This window comes from Lepidochelys olivacea, assembly GCF_965140295.1.
Source record: "Lepidochelys olivacea isolate rLepOli2 genome assembly, chromosome: 14".
In the NCBI taxonomy this organism is placed as follows: Eukaryota; Metazoa; Chordata; order Testudines; family Cheloniidae; genus Lepidochelys; species Lepidochelys olivacea.
In genome coordinates, this window is record NC_140424.1 from 15,478,137 (window position 1) to 15,495,727 (window position 17,591).

The 17,591-nt window shown below is 43.3% G+C and overlaps 2 protein-coding genes across 9 annotated transcripts in view; one reads left to right on the forward strand and one right to left on the reverse strand.

The window, feature by feature from the left end:
* SMIM5 (small integral membrane protein 5) overlaps positions 1-17,591 on the forward strand; it is a 38,741-nt gene that overhangs the window by 19,390 nt on the left and 1,760 nt on the right. Inside the window, exons 4-6 of one of the 5 annotated variants that reach the window (XR_014713943.1) lie at positions 2,680-2,807; positions 4,718-5,237; positions 10,842-11,238. Coding sequence is in view for 4 of the 5 variants with exons in the window: in XM_084646564.1 (XP_084502690.1) it covers positions 2,680-2,807; positions 10,842-10,869 (156 nt within the window). In the remaining variant the exon portion in view is untranslated. Of the gene's footprint in view, positions 1-2,679; positions 2,808-4,717; positions 5,238-10,841; positions 11,239-11,296; positions 11,435-16,128; positions 16,267-17,591 lie in introns of those variants that run through there. The other 4 variants (XM_084646564.1, XM_084646566.1, XM_084646565.1 and 1 more) reach the window with 4 other exon arrangements.
* Positions 1-17,591, reverse strand: part of RECQL5 (RecQ like helicase 5) — a 59,322-nt gene that overhangs the window by 17,553 nt on the left and 24,178 nt on the right. The window lies entirely within an intron of this gene.

Here is a 17,591-nt window from a genome sequence, read left to right on the forward strand (position 1 = left end):
ATTTTACCTGCATTCTGCCATATATTTCATGTTATAGTTGTCTTAGATGATGACTCAGCACATGTTGTTCATATTAAGAACACTTTTGCTGCAGATTTGACAAAACACAAAGAAGGTACCAATGTGAGATTTCTAAAGATAGCTACAGCATTTGACCCAAGGTTTAAAGAATCTGAAGTGCCTTCCAAAATCTGAGAGGGAAGGGTGTGGAGCATGCTTTCAGAAGTCTTAAAAGAGCAACACTCTGATGCGGAAACTACAGAATCCGAACCACCAAAAAAGAAAATCAACCTTTTGTTAGTAGCATCTGACTCAGATGATGAAAATGAACATGCGTCAGTCTGCACTGCTCTGGATTGTTATCAGGCAAACCCGTCATCAGCATGGACGCATGTCCTCTGGAATGGTGGTTGAAGCATGAAGGGAGATATGAATCTTTAGTGCATCTGGCATGTAAATATCTTGCAACACCAGCTAAAACAGTACCATGAGAACACCTGTTCTCGCTTTCAGGTGACATTGTGAACAAGAAGCAGGCAGCATTATCTCCTGCAAATGTAAACAAACTTGTTTGAGTGATTGGCTGAACAAGAAATAGGACTGAGTGGACTTGTAGGCTCTAAAGTTTTACATTGTTTTATTTTTGAATGCAGTTTTTTTTGTACATAATTCTGCATTTGTAAGTTCAACTTTCATGATAAAGAGACTGCATTACAGTACTAGTTAATTGAAAAATACTATTTCTTTTGTTTTTACAGTGCAAGTATTTGTAATAAAAAATATATAGTGAGCACTGTACATTTTGTATTCTGTGTTATAACTGAAATCAATATATTTGAAAATGTAGAAAACATCCAAAAATATTTAAATAAATGGTATTCCACTATTGTTTAACAGTGTGATTAATCGCACAATTTATTTAATCGTTGGACAGCCCTAATTTTATCACAAAGGAGTAACATATTAAGCTACACATTTTTAATAAGAAAAACAGGAATGGAACATGAGAACATGGGCACAACATAGATGTTGGAAGCTTAATTTTTGTGATCCTGCATTTAATTTATTTGTTGGTCATAGGAGGCCTGAGGAAATCTGACTTCCAGAGCTTTCATGCCCTCCCCCATAAGCTCTTTACTCCAAACCTATTCAAGATCTATTTGCAGGGCTTTCAAGTGTCAACAACAGGGTTTGAAGTTCCTTAAAAGCAAACAGTGCTCACTTAGGAAACATCTACACTACAGCTGAGAGACTGCTTCCCAGTCCGAGCACAGACACACACTAGCTCAGCTTGAGCTAGCATACTAAAATTAGTAGGGTAGCTGGGGGTAGCATGGGCAGTGACTCAGGCTAGACACCCAAGTACAAACCCACCTGGATCCCCTAGGTACGTACTCAAGTAGCTAGCCTATGTCGCTGCCCATGCTACCCCTGGCTACATGGCTATTTTTAGTGCTCTAGCTTGAGAAGAGCTAGCGTCTGTCTGTCTCTTGTGCTAGAAAGCTTGCTCCCAGCTGCAGTGCAGACCGGCCCTTAGCTAGCTGGGCACACACGGGCAGCAGTGAAGTACAGACTGACATTTTCTCGAGGCACAATTTTCAAATAGCCATAATTTTGTTAAATCAAGCAGACACCAGCCCTCAGTGAGGACTACATTTTTGCTACTTTTCTCATAGACCTGCTTTTGCCAAGTCTAAAAAGGTGTGATTGGGATTTTTTTAGAACAGGGAACATTTTCTCAAGTGCCTCACTTTCCCATACATCAACAACAGTTGCAGGGATTTTGCTCAAAATCCCCCCTACTATTCTTGTGTGTTTTTTGTATTACCATCCTGCTTATGAGCTTGAGTCACAAACCAGGACCACCATGTGCTAGGTGCTGTACAAACACAGAACAAAAAGGACGCTCCCTGCCCCAGCGAGCATACAATTGAAGTACTTTAGTTCTTTTCTCCCTTCTCACACATGCACCACTTCTATCTACTACAGCCGGACCATGGAAATGGATTAATGGCTAACTGCTTATTATTAATTTGTATATAGTATCTGATTTATTGTGTCTAGCACATTTTGGACACATACAATATAATTACTATGAATGTATTTACACAGCACATATTTCATATATATATATATTTCAGATGCATGGCTTGCTTTTGAATATCTAGCCCTTGATGCCAAGTCTCATCTTAAAGTTATAACCCCCTCAAACAGTTGACAACACTGGGCCAAGTTCTTCTGTCAGTTACAAAGATGCAACTTCAGTGAACTTACTTCACAGGGCATCTGCGTCGCACAGCAGACTTGAGCTTGGCCTCTAACAGGCTCTGCAACTAAAACACAAATTTAGAAGACAACTCTTCTATTATTAGAGGGTTGAGCGGGGCCATTTTGTCTTCTCTACCAAAAGCACTCCAGCTGGCTTGGCAGCTTCAGCAGCAAAATGGTCATAGAGGGAAAAGTAGTATTTCCTCCATTAGAAACTACCTTTTTAAGGCAGGTCTGAATGGTGACATCTACAAACAGGTGCATGGAAAGGGCGTGGGGGCCGGGGGTTAAGTCTGGATTCCTGGCCAGAAGATGGCAAGGAATCCAGCAGAGTATCTGTTGGCTCCAGGCATTTCAAACAGACTCTGTTAAGAGTCCATAATGACTGCCTATTCATTAACTCCCTTGCAGCCCAGGGGTTTTGATTTACCAAGCAGAAAACACAGCCAAGAGCTGGTGAAGAAACTAAAGCAGCAGGCTCCAAACAAGCTCAGTGCAAGCGTGCGTGCTGAAGTCAGAAGGAACACAGTACTACCCAGGTAAGGGGATTGGGACAGTGAATTAATTGTACTATGAGCCCAGGTCACTGAAAGCTGAATAGGGGCTACTACAAAGATGGCTTTCTATCCCCCTGCAAAGCAGCACTGACTCATTCTGGTCCTGAATTCAGAGAAAGAGTTCTTTCACAACCAGGGAAAAAAGGGAGACACATTTGAGTCTCTCCCCCTACCCTTCCAAAAGAACGGCAGGGTGCTGCGGGTCCTGCCACTGCAGCACCATTACAGAAATGTCAAAGGCCTTCTGTGAGTCAGTTCTTTGTTTCTCAAAGAGAGAAAGAAGTGAAGGCATTATTCTCTTATTAGTCAAACACACACCACTCCTCTTGGTGTTAAGAGTGAAGCATATAATAGTGGCTGGTCATGCCTCCCTCCCTCCCTTCCCTCACAGAGCTTTAGTGACCGGGTTAGGAGGGAGGGGAAGATGTTGGCATGTACATTTAACCCCCTAATACCAACAAACAAGATTTTGCCCTGGAATGCTGTGGCAAAGAACGGAGGAGCTCTGAAGCCATTGGTGTCCTGTTAACAGCCAAAACCTTAATGCTTCAGATGAAGGCAAAACAAATAAAATACAACAACACCCCTACTTTACAAACAAACTGGTAATTGAGTGGTTCACAAAATTGAAGAGTTCATTAAACCAAACATCTCAATTGCAGCAGGTACAGTGCATAAGTTGCAGTATGATGCACTGTACCACTTTCTTCTTCTCCTTCAAGCCACTACAAAAATTTCCAGTGCACTGAAGGAATCAAAGTGTGAAGGAATGACGACTTGTTCCTCAGAGACCTCACTTGTGTAATGTGATTTATTCCCCCGGCTGCGAAGCAGGGTTCGTATAACTAGTGTTCACGAGATTGGTGTTTGTAAAAAATCGAGGTTCTGCAGTACATAGCTAGTTGTGCAATGATCTACATGGCGGAATAGCCTTCCTTGGCTCCGCACGCAGTTCATTTTTGCCTTGAAGCAGGAGACTTGGTTATACCCATTGTCTCAGACTGCATTGTCACAAGTGTTCTGAAATTATCCAGCTCTTTAAAAATTCAGCCACAGTATTTCTCTCTCTCCCTGCAGCAGAGAGTTCCATAGGTTGACTCTATGACAATTTTTTCTAAATGTAGTCACCTTTCATTTCACTGAGAAACCCCAATTTTTTGTGTTAAGGGACAGAAAGAAAAGCTAACACTGAAATTTCAGCAACATGATGCGAAATGTTAGTGAAACCCGATCACTGCAGACATGATGATAACGAGGATATTCATCAGAGTTCAGTGCCTGGCCTCTCTTTTCTTTATGCCACTGTTCTTGTCCAGTGAAGAATGTTTCAGCACCTTATCTCAAACTAGAGAGGGAAGATAAAATACCAGGGAAAGGTGCATTTATCTTAGCATAGCTACTACCTGCCTTTGAAAAGATAATGCATCTCCAGTGAGATACACTAGGGAGGAATGCCAGGTCTGCTGAACTAGGGATCCCAACCATTTGGGAGGCGAGGTCCCCTTGAATGGAGCAAACCATCACGACAACTCAGGAATGAATGAATAAAAACCAGTAAGACAAATTGTACAGCTAGTTGCCAATTGCTGGGAAAAAAAATGGGGGAGGGGAGATCTTATGGGTACCACACACAAGCAGAGCGAACAATGTACTGGTAGCAAATAAGCGTCAACACTCCTTTGAGGCCGGTAGGTATTATTGCCCCCAGTATACAGAAGGGTAAATTGAGGCATCAAGAAGTTAAATGACTTGGCCAAGGTCACACAGCAGATACATAGCAGAGCCAAGAAAATAACACAAGATTCCTGCCCCCGAGCACCACATCCTAACCACAAGATCATCCTTCTTTCCTAAAGGAAATGGCATTGTCATTTCATCCCCTTTATTCCCAGCTTCTTCAAAGAACACAAGAGAACAGTCCATTCCCCATTGGGAGCCAGCAGGAAACTGGACAGCATAAAGAAAGTTAATTGCTTTAACATGCAACCGAACTATTGAAAGGAAATCAATATAACCCCAACCCAGACTACTCCAGCAAAAGCCGTCATTAATCGGAACAAAGAAGAGACCTCGCTGGCAAGAAGATACACAGGAAGTTTCCAACAAGTGTTGGCACCGTGGGCTCCGCTCTAGACAGTTAGTACCAGTTGCCAGGCTCTGCTTGTGCTCACTTCTCGCCTCCCTCCCCAGCACACATGTAATACGAAACCTCACATCTCCAGAACGACCAACAACAAAAAAAAAAAGAGCTCAGGCAGAGACAGCAGCTGGCTGTCAGCAGCAGAGTGGAGAGGGGCCAAGCGAGGAAAGAACCCCAAGCCAGAAAGGGGCAGGATGGGGGGAGAGAGACGTGAAGTTTAAGAAGACAGAAAAACAACAGGCGGAGGAGGACAGTCCTGCAGCACTGTTGGGGTAAGGCTGGGTTGGTGCCTGGGTTCATTCCACCGTAGCATCTCAATAGCAGGAGGGTTCAGCTAGTCAGCAGTAGCTCAAGCTTTTGTAGCTGTTTGCATGGCAAATTGTGCTCAGCCATTGAACAGGGTTTGCTAGCCTGAATTTGGTTGCAAAGGACACTGGGGGGAGGATGGTGAGAGCCAAAAGCTTTGAGGAGTCAGGGAAGCTGTGCTACAACAGAGTGTACCGAAAGCAGCTACTGCTCACTTTTATCACATACATTGTCAATAACAGTTTGAAGCAGAAGGGAGTAACTTTTAGCTGATTCGCGAGCATTTAAAGGGCTGTATCCTGTGTTCACTTCTTCAGTGGAGTTACAGGGAGTGCACGTCAGTGCAGAACTTGGCCCTTCCTATGAGCAGGATCTGCCACAGGGCATTCTTTGCACATGTGTTTTCATGTGTGAGTACTTAGTTTAGCCAGCAGCTTTGGTGACTCCCTGCTCAGTGGGAGCTACCAACTTTGGCTAGTGTATGTCAAACCACAGCAGAGAATTCTACCTAGAAGAGCTCTCAGCTGGTGCCGAGTTTTATCCCCTGAACCCTGAAGCAAGCAGAATGCTCAGAAAACAAAACCCATTCAGAGAAACCAGCTTACTGTGCAAATTAATATAAACGTCTGGGCCCAGTGGAAATAAAGGGGAAGCTTTTACACAGCTTCCAAATGGAGATCTGCAATGGTAGCAGGAGCAGATTCTGGTCTGCTGTCCAAAACAGCACCAGAAACCCACAGCTCTGGCAGAGAACACCAGGTCTCTCAGCCCATGTCTTACTTAACATGAGGCTGTGGGGTCTCAGCACATTTTGATCAACAAGGGAGGGAAATGAAACAGAGGAGAAAGAGTCCCAAACGCACAAGAATAACCTCGAGCCAGCCTTGCTTCTAGCTACCAAAGTGCCCTCCCACCCCTTTCCTTCACTCACCATTTGTCACTGCCAAAGATGTAACCCCATGAACCCCTCTGTTTTCCCCATCTGAAGCCAATTATTTCTCAATGCTGTTTGGAAGATTTTGTAACCCTTTGCATTGAGCTAACAACTGGTGCATTCTCCAGAGAGAGCTCAAAGTTCAGCTGTTTACAAACAGGCAGCAAGAGAGACAGAAAGCCAGTTCTCCCCAGATGTTGCACAGATATAGGAATGTGAAGGATCAAGTACTTTCAGCCTCTCCTTCTATTTCCCTTTGGATCCTGCTTATTTGGAAAGGGTGGTGCATCTTACCACTCGCCTGTCACGCAAAGAATACAGCAGAACCACTTGGGTAACAGCACAGTAATTACTGGGCCCTCCTCCTCTCCCAACTAGTCTGAATTCCAGAGACTCATTAGCGGTTCCTTGAAGGGTCTGTGGTTTACATTTGTTTTTAAACATTACAGTTCAGATGGCTTCCAAACAGAAAGAAGAAGAAAAAAAGCAAAAGAAAAACAAGGACAAAAGTGGGAGAGAGAGAGAAACAGGCCAAATTTTCCTTGCAGTGAAAATCCTAAAGGGTTATGACTGGGGGCTTATCCAGCAGCAGAGGAGGAAAAATAAGCAATACGAAACGTGTGTCTGGAAGTAGGAAGGCAGAGGCATGGTTTACGTTACTGCTGTCACGTAGCACAGAGGCCTCTTAGCCTGTATCAAACATGACAGATCTATAGAAAGGCCTTTGCTGGAGGCCAAGTGTACAATGGGTTAGTACACTAGCCATTCACCTTAGAAAGCAGAGGCTTAAATCTAAGCAAGTGGGAGGGGGGAAAAAAAAGTGATAAAACAATTGATTTTAGTCTGCAACACAAACCCACCACAACTGAGAGTTTGCTCAGGACAGTCGCAGGACTGGAATAGCCAGGGGAGCTGCTAGTCAAAACTGAGGTGTGCTAAGAGTGCCAAGGAAGGGCAGCGCCTGCCTATGCCCTTACTTGACACAAACTAGTACAATCGTTCCTCCCACACCATCAATTTCATAAGCTTCACACTTCACCCATCATTTAAATTGCTTCTTTCAAGAGATCAGATGTAGGTGCTTCAACTTCCTGGATTTTCCAGGTCCCTACAGCCAGCATGGCATTCTGGTTAGGAGTAAATGGCACATTTCAAAACCCAAGCTGGATTCATTCAATTTCTGAGTTCTGGACAGCGCTGTGCAAATAAGGACCCAGGTGTAATGGAAAGCAGCTAGAGAATGTGTTCCCAATATTGTGATGAGGCATATGGCACTGAGATTGGCAGAAAACCTGTGTTTCCTGAAGTGGCTATTTACTGGGCTTTCATAGACCTGGACACACACTCAAACATGGTACATCTCATTCTGTCAGCTGTCCTTGAAAATAGCTGTTCTAATTACTCCTCAGTCTACTACAGAGCCGAGACCCAAGCAGCAGTAACTACAGAACATCAGAGACCCCACTTGTTATTCGCAGATTTATTTTTAATACAGCTTGTCCTTTCAGCAGGCAAGTCACAATCCCTGTGCCTCAGTTTCTCCCATCTGTAAGACAGGAGTAATAATAATGACCTCTCTCAAGGCGCTTCATTCATTTACGATTCTCAGATGGGATGTGCTAGAGAAGGGTAGAGGATTCTTAAGAGCTTTATAGAAGTTCCCGACTCAGCGGTCTCAATATCAATTTCAGACTCTTGATTGATATTTCAGGGAGTTCAATGCCTTCCCATGATCCTGTCTCACATTAGTTAAATATGAGGTGGTTTGGGCAGGACTGGGGCATCTTTACTGCTGGGAAACCTGGCTCCACTAAGTGGACAAACTAGACTGCAGGCTATCTTGACTATTTGGGTACCCAATCAATTCTATTTTATAATCTGGAGGGGAGGGCTTCAGATTTTTCAACCTTGGCTGACAAGGTCAAAGCTCTTCTCCCATGAAATTGAACCACAATTTACCAGCTTGTGCACATGTGGGCGAAGTCTGAATTCTCTAGAGCTGGGAACTATTTTTTCCTGCCAGTGAATGAACTATTGGCCTCACTGGTTCTGACCTCTCCTGTTATGGACACAAGACTTGCTTGTGGGCTGTTGTGAAGATCATGCGGTTGGTCAACTACATCCATGCCAGCAAAAGCTGCAGTAACAATGCAATATCGCGGGTGGATTTCCCCTATTTCTATAATCCCTTTAATCTTAAAGCATGTTGCAGATTTAAACTAATATATAAATCATATACAGGGATTATTTCATCTCCTGCCAAAATGCAGCTACTATTTAACAATGCACGGCAACATGACGATAGTTTAGGAACGGAAGTGGAGAAGATCTTATCCATTTGAAGCCAGAGCAGTAGAGTACAAAGGAGTTACCACACTTAGAGTTAATCCACGACACCACAGCTGAACACCTACTCTTGAGAAAGCGATCACCAGTCAGAACCTTCATTTTAAGCCTCACTGGGAGGGCAGCCCCTTCAGCAGTATAGCACCTCTTTTCACCATGCTGGCGTGGACTTGGCAGATTCCCTGCCAAGCAACCAACACTACCTGCCTACAGCTCCTACACATTCCAGGGGCGTTTACCATTCCAGTATTGGACCAAACTCACCCTGCTTATCTTGTGTGACTTGATGGGGACAGATCATAGCACACAATGTTTGCGTTAATGGCTGCAGACAAGAAGTCTGAGAAAACATCTTAAAGAACACATTAAAATGGAGTCAGAGATAAGTGTGTGACAACAGACAAACTCCTTGCTTGGGAGCATCAGGTAGTCCCCCGGAGCCCGCCATTCTGCACCCCTGGCCCCTCTTGTTGAGTTGTGAGGTCTCAAATGGCTGCCACTGTGGGATCGGAGGTGAAGAGGATGCCGGTCTTCGGGCAGAATCAAAGATCAACATGACTAGGAAGTGCTGCATTAGAACTACGTGTGCTAACAACAGACTCCCCAAAACTTCATCTCAGGGTTCAGAAAGCAGCAACAGCAAAAGCCTAGAAAGGTTTGCTTGCAAGAGGACATTGAAGCTATTTAGTTAGAAGGATTTTGACAAGAGAAATAAAAACAGCTAGCGCTGTGTAAACATGTGGCTAGGCAATGACAGGGAGTGGGCGTAAATAAGCTTACTTTCATCCTAAACAGTGGTACAGCGACTGCACACTTATGAAGTATATCTAGTTCAAAGGTTATTTCATTTTGTTTCATTACTGCAACAACAGCGGAATAAAATAATAGTGATACACCTTCCATAGCACTTTCCATCCGAAGAGCTCAAAGCCCTTTAGAAGCATTTGTGTTAAACATTGTCCCATTTTACAGATATGGAAACTGACGAACATAGTACTTACGTGACTTACACGTAGTGAATCAGTGGCAGAACTAGCCTGAACCCATGTTTCCTGACTTCTAGTCCTGTGCCCTAACCACAAGATCATCATCTCTCTTTCTCTCTTCCTCGCTATGCAAACATACATTACTGAAACAGCACCAGCATTATGACTAACCCATGGCTTAGTCCTCAACAATAAGTTTAGCCTCACCTGCCCTCCCACCCTCCCACACACCTACTTCTCCATGCAGAGGATGAAAGCACAGAAGAGGAGTGTATCTTGTTAAAGGGAAGGGTGTTTAAACTGTATACATTCCACAAATAAATTATTCATTCATGGAGACCGAACCAGTTTAAGCCAGATACCAGAATCTGGGCCCTATGGAAAGTCGACCACATTATGCAGCCTTCATGCTTGGTCAAGGTCCAGCAGTGCGCTATAGCCAACTTACAAAGGACATCAAAGATGTGACACAGACCGCTGGTTCTCAGTCCCAAAAGGCTCTAGCCAAAACAGTCAACCTGAGGTGCCTAATGTTAGGCACCTAAATAAATGTTCTTATTCTCAGAAATGCCGAATAGCCAGAATTACCAATCAAATCAATAAGAGCTGCAGGTGCTCATCAGCTGAAAGTCAGGCCACTTACTTAGGTACCATATGACTGTAGTCTATTAAAGCAAGTTGGAAAGATTTGGCATCCAGGGCATTTATGGCAATTTGCACAGCTTTACCCAACTGGCACTGTAGGATGAATCTGCGTTAAAAAAAATAAGGTAGTACTTTCTAGGCATCACCTCAACCTTAATCAGTAACCTGTGAGAGCCCTGAACACAGGCAGTGCCTTGCTAGTTTAAAATAACCTGACCCGTGCAGCTGAGCCACATGCTGCAAACCAAATGGACGTCTTTCTGCATTATTACTGTGCTTGTTCTCTTTCCAAGCAAGACTAATGCCTTGAGCTCATGGTAGGTTCTACCTCCCTTCTGAAACAATATGGAGATCTAAAGATTTGATTTACTCAGTTCACTTCCCTGCAGTGTGAATAGGAGATCTGAAGATTTAATCCCTTGGCTACAATGTAGGGTTTTGTTGCTTTAAAGAGGAATTTCTCAGAAATGAACAGTCAGAATAAAAGATGGTTGGAACCATAACTTTCCGACTGCCATGGCAGGCTAGAGGGAATGCTCCAAGCTGCCTGCTGTGAAGCAGTTCAGGGTGGTGTTTGCTTTGATTTTTGTTTAAGTTTCTCTTTTCCTCCTCTCTCCCCTTTCGTCCACCTTTTTTCATTTCTTCTTTACTATGTTTAGGTACAGCTGTGTGAATGCCCAGTCATAATAAGACGTTTTACTCCGTGTTGCAAAGGCAGGAAATGTGGACATTCTGATTTTCTCCTGTAACGAGCTCCAAAGTCTTGCCCCTGTTCCCAGAAGAGCACTGGCTCCTGCTCTCATGTTCCTGTTCCCAGTGAACGTACTACTGAGGGAGGTCAGCTGCAAAGAGATACACAGAGATGGAGGAACTGTGACATGAAGAGGTTGATTTGCCCAAGATTAAACAGTCCATTGGTGGCTATGCTTGCTATAGAATCCAGGAACCCAATTTCCAGTGGTCTTCTCTAACCCCCAACAACATTCTATCCTTGGAAAGTAAACTGCCAGTTAAAGTGGGGACTTCAAGCCAGATGGGGACTGCATCTCCAGTATCATACAGAGATCACCAGCGGCCAAACTGGTTTCTTCTTATCATCTGAAATGCTGTAAAGTAACGGAGTGAGAATAACATCAGCTACTTTCCTTTGTAAACAAGAACAGAGTAATGGAACTGTATCTTTCACAGAGAAGTGTCTGTTTTAATAATTATCATTTGCCCTGATCCTCAGTACCACCTTTCATCTGTTACTGTAGGTCTTCTGCAGCTTCTTTGAAAAACAAGTGTACTAAATGAATTAATCTTTATAACTCTTTTGTGATGTCGCTAAGTATCATTGCCCTTGTTTTATAAATAAGGAAGTTGAGGCCCAGAGAAGTTAGGTGATTTGTTCAAGGTCACACAGTGAATCAGTGGTAGAGCTAGGAACAGAACCCAGTCCTTCCCATGTGCTAATCCTGGAAAAATCCTGGCCCCCCTGAAGCCAATGGGAGTTTTATCACTGGTTTCGGTGGGAGTAAGATCAAGTCCAAGATTAGTTCTGAGCAAACAATTTATATAATTGGTGGAATGGAAGACTGACAGACAGTTCTGGTTTGTGTTGTTTTTTTTTGGGGGGGGGGGGGGAGAATGGAGGCAGGGAGGAGAATAAGTGGAAGAGGGAATTCTGCAAAGTTGTTTGGTTCCGCGATTATAAATCCTGAAACGCTGTGAGTTTCTGGAGCTGGCATCTCACTTAGTAGAGTGGAAAGGTATTTACTCCCTTGTTGGCAGCCAGATACTGCACCGCTGACTGCAGTTCAAACTTTCTCCCTGTAGAGTGTTCAAACCAAGATAAACAAGCAACATTCCTTGCAACTTTTAAACATCAGACTCCTTCACCCACAATGGTGTTAGATAGCCTGACCAACAGAACACCCATTGCTGAGGAAAGAAAGTCAAGCCAGGATCCTGGTCAAACTATACAGACTGAACCCTACATTAAGCCATACAGTGTTACACCCATGCTACAGCAGTAATCCTACACTTCACACCAAAACTCTGGAGGTCTAGCTCATATCATACTAGCAACTCACTCCCCAGCCCAGAGCAGGGCACAGAAACATTTTTGACAGACTGTTTGCTGTGGGATCTTCCAGGCAGAAACACAAAGTGTTTTACCTCTAAAGCAACGATCAGAGAGCACAGACTGTTTTGCCTCTCCTCACGCTTTCCATTTGTTGGACTGGAAATCAAACTGAGACATACAGACATAGAATTCTGTAACAGTGCGTGAGGTGGAAGAAAAGCCACTAGAGGAACAGTTCGCTTTAGGCGTGGAGATCAATCCTGGAGAGAAATATTTAACCCTGGTTTGTGCAATGGCCATTGTAGCCTATAGGGTTAGCTTACCTTTATTATATTCACGGCTTTGCCTTCATTCTGCCTTTATTATATTCAGCAGTAATGCAAGGAACCTACAGGCCTGTATCCTATAAGACATTAGCTTCCGCAGTTATCACCAGGCTTGAGGCCTATAAGCTCTGGCACAGGTAAACGGCCCAATGGAAAACCCCAAGTATTGATTGGTAAGCTGAAAAAGAGTGTTTAAGGGGAAATCCCACACAAGAATGTCATTAGCGATGAATTGATGTACATGATAACTGGTACATAAGCTACCGTGCATACTGAACCATAAGGGTGCCAAGGCAACGAATTGACATATATGATAACAAATTGAGATCACTGATACACTAACCTATAGGAGAAGGACACCAAACATTAGCAAGGTAAGGAAATACAAATAAGGAAGAGGGGAGAAACCCCAACTGAATAAGAATCAGACATAGTGGTGTCAGCGTAACATATTAAAAAATTTGCATCCCAGCCTATGAGCAGTAGGAGAAAGATGTAGCCCGTGGGAGATGCCAGAATGATGGCCACTGGTGATGTGGGGCAAGGTAATGAGGAAGATGATGACTAACATTTCAGGTCGGTCTGCAAGGGATGGTGTAAGTATATGGATGTTCAGAGGTACATTCTGTAGTATCTCTATCTACCTTACTGGGCTGGAGTGTTTGTGACTGTGCTAAATGTTAATAAAATTATTGGTAAATATAGAAGAGTTCCTATAGTGTGAGTGTTGCAACTGTGCACATCAGGGTTCCCAACTACATAATAATTTGAATAACACTGGGCCTGATCTTAGGACAAGAACCCGTCAACCCTCAAAGTGATAACTGGGAACTCTTAAAAAGAAAAGGAGTACCTGTGGCACCTTAGAGACTAACAAATTTATTTGAGCATAAGCTTTCGTGACCTACAGCTCACTTCACTGAATGCATCCGATGAAGTGAGCTGTAGCTCATGGAAGCTCATGCTCAAATAAATTTGTTAGTCTCTAAGGTGCCACAAGTACTCCCTTTTCTTTTTGCGAATACAGACTAACAAGGCTGCTACTCTGAAACCTGGGAACTCTTAGTAATCTATAGATTTATTAATTACATTGATCAGGCTACATCATTTCAGGTCATAAGGCTACAACTGTGCTCCACTGCACCTACTCTTCCTACTGGACCTGGCCTCTCTTGCCACCTTGCCTTTTTCCCCCTGCCCCAAAGAACCCATCTGATTCTGACTCTTCCCTCCCCATAAACTCTGTAGCCTTGTTTTTAAAAGAACAAACCTGTGGATTGCATCCACATTCAAAATATACTGTTTTGCTTGGCAGTATAATATTTAAACCCAGCATGCAAAGAAAGAGCCAAGATCTCTCCCAAGTAATTGTTCTAAATGTACTGAAGGCTGAACCCAGAGCATCCACTGTGCAAACCAAAGCAGAAAGTGCAGCAGTGAATTGATTGTCTTATTTATGAAGCATTTTCTGTATCTCTGTTTGCTTTATGTCACCACTAAAGGCAGAAATTAACTGCACCATGAAGGACTCCCATAAAATAGTGTCAACTAATAGAATTTAAACAAGCCAGGAAATTTCAGTTGAACGATGGCATAAGAACCTTAACTCAGTCGGGGGTCCAAACACACACCAAGCACAAGGTTTTGCATGTGTCTAACAAGCTGTATGCTTCTAAGCAGCCTATGATAATAATAGGCACAATGGGTTGAATAACTGCTGATGGGAAAACTTAAACTCAGTTTTGTTCATACTATACACGCTACAACATTAACGCAGTTGGACACCTTTCAGGGTTTGTCTACATGGGGAGTTAATCTAGAAAAACTATTCTGGAATAACTATTCCCAATTAGCTTCCTGCATGGATGCTCTGATGCTCTTATTCCAGACTAAAGTGAGTTGTTCCTGTTTAGCTTAAGGTTGCTGACACAAACATTTGGCTTGCCGCAAGCTAGGGTGTAAATCTACCCCACATTAACCTGTTGTGCACTAAGTGTCTGTGTGAACCCTACTAAGCACACTAACTGTTTCCTACTGTGCTTTGATATACCCTGTTTTGACATGGGAGTAGATCAAAGCGCATTAAGGAACGGTTAGTGCACATCAGCAGAGGCTGTACAGACTCCTATAGCACAGCAAGCTAGTGCAGTGTAGTTTACACCCCAGCCTGCCGTGAACTGAATGTTTATGTAGACAAGCCAACCTGCTTTGAAAAGTGGATTATCCTAATTCAGAATAAGGCACTCTCATTCTGGAATAAGGAGCATCCATGCAGACAGTTAATCAGGAATAGTTATTCCGCTTTAAATTCACACCCTCCCGTAATCCAAATTACTTTCTCAGAGTAGGCAAACTCTTAAAAACAGCACCCTACCTCACTCTCCAGTAACACTGCAAGATCATCCATTTGTAGACACAAGAAGTTTTTGATCACACAAAAGAGCAGGCTTGCAAATATTATGGATACAATTGGAGTGGTAGCTTTGAAAATGTTGCCTTATATAAATATAACTTTATCAACAGTATTTTCAGCTCCTGACAATAAATTGCCTTTTCATAGTTGATGGAATTACAAGAGGAATGGGAGTAAGGATCATCTACACTAGGCTCTAAAGTCAAATAGATCTCCGCGGCATTTGTTCTCCCTTCCTCCCCTCCTGCCCATATACCCAATGGGTGGGAGTCTAAATCCCCTAGCCAGATTATATGTCACTACATTACTACAAATGTGTGGTCAAACAGATCTATATTTATCTTACCAGGTACAAAAGTCACAGTCAGCTGTATAACTGTATAACTTAAAGCATTCATGTCTCCTAAATAGACGAGGATCAGTCAAAATTCACAATATCACCATACACCACCAGCCCTGGAAACCAGAAATATGATAGGAGTATTACACAGGGGTGCTATGATAATGGAAGCACTCACAAGGTGGCTTGCTGCAGCTGGAGCTACAAGAAACCTTAAAAGGGAGCATATGTTGCATTACACAGGGGAAGACAATTTTGTATACAGAATGCAGCATCATATGCATGATTTGGGGGACACATTCTCAGCTTACTTTCTGGGAGAACATGAAAAACGAAGAAAAGCAACAACTAATTTTCCCCTTTGTGGAAGATGGCTGGCCAAGGACTTGGGGGTTATTAGCCAGCTTTAATGTTATCCCACATATAGCAGGCTGAGAGGGAACACTGTATTTTTGTCCTTGGCCAACTGTGCAAAGTCATTTGGCTTTTTAACAGCGGTGAAGCAGAGCCCAGGTGGAGAGTACACCCACAAACTGATCTGATACAAAGCCAGAGTGTCAGCTAGCTCCGGATTTGAATAAAGCAGTGTCAGGATATGCAGATACTTAACATCCCTCCTCCTTAGCTATTGGGAGCAAGGGCTGAGACCGGATAAACGTGTTTTACTTGTGATCCTAAATTAGCTCCTTAAAGAAGGCTGTTTGTTTCCCTAGCATTAGTAATATTGACAGTAAAGAACTTCATGCGCACTCTCTCTTTCTTTCTTTGGCTTTTCTCCAATGTAACACAACTTGGACAGTGCTGGTCAGGATGTCTTCTGAAGGCTTTCTGAACGAAATACAGACCATTGGTGAGAAGTTCCTGCTTAAGCTCCAGAAGCTGCCCAAGGCTGAACCTGTGGAGATAGTGTCATTTTGTATTATCCTCTTCTTTATCGGTAAGTACATGGAATGGTGCTAGGATCCAATGTGCTTGTTGTTGCATGAACCTCTCAGATCTCGTAGGCTGGAAGGCTGTGCTGATGATTTTGATGAAAGCAGGTGTGTTCTGCCGCTGTTCTAAAGAATGTGATTCTCTAGCTTATTTTCTCCCACAAATCCATTCTGATTGAAGTGAATTTTAGCAGTCAGGATAGGACCAGACTGATGGCCCTGAAGAATTCATTCCTGTTTATGTACAGAACAAATAGCATGGGGAGCAGCAGTGCAAGCTTTCTCCATACCATCGCCCCTGAACATTGATCTGGAGGGAAGTACTCTTGCTATCACTGTGAGTAAATCCCAGAGTCACATCATGTGTAAATGTTTTGAGGAGTAGAAAGAGAGCGGTTGTGAAGAATGGTATTAGTGTATCTTGCCACCAGACAAGACACTCAACTCTGGGATTGCCCCTCATTACTGCTGCTTCCTAGAAACTGGCACACTGTAGTATGGACACATTTCTTTTCCTGGTGTGAACAGAAAGAGTGCCTCCCCCTGGAAGAGGTTAGCTCATGGAGTCACCTGTCATGGAGTAACTGGTGTTGGAGGAGGGGGAATAAACAGCTGTCTGGTCAGATAGAGAGAGTTTTTTTTTTTTAAAGAACAGTGGAAAAGTAGGAAGAAGAAAGGCAGGCACCCTTGAGTGAAAGGGAGAGGGGGGAGTTTGCTCCCAGTTTGAATGCCATGGGGGAAGGGCGTGTGTCCACCACAAAAGGATCCCTCCCTCAGCTGGAATTTGGAAGCAGGTATATCAACTTCTCATAGACACAACTGGTTTCCCCACTGGGTCTGGTTACCTGGCAGCCTGTCAATGGATTACACTTAAAGGAACAAACACAATGGGTGTTATGTTATCCAGAGAAAGGTAATAATCCCATCGCCATCTTGACCATCATCCCTAACAGGATCTTGGCAGTTCAGTTCTTTGTTTTTAAAGGAACCCTATGTTTGACACTATATATAGTTTGGACAGATAGTTGCTGGGTGGTGTTGGTGGCCTGTGAAATACAGGGGGTCAGATGAGATGATCGGAGAGTCCCTTCTAGCCTTAAATTCTATGACTAGCAAAAATATAAGCGCCTACTAGTTTACCTAGTTTGGAAGGAATAAAAAACCCTAAGTTCTGAATACCTGTTGTCATTAAAGTCACTTTTCTTAAGAGATGGGATGATAATACTGACTTCACAGACAAATCCCAGCTCTGGTAACTGTTTCCTGCATACCTTAAGATTCCCCCTGTAATTTCATTTGAAAGAAATACTGTTCCTCACTTTCCACCCTT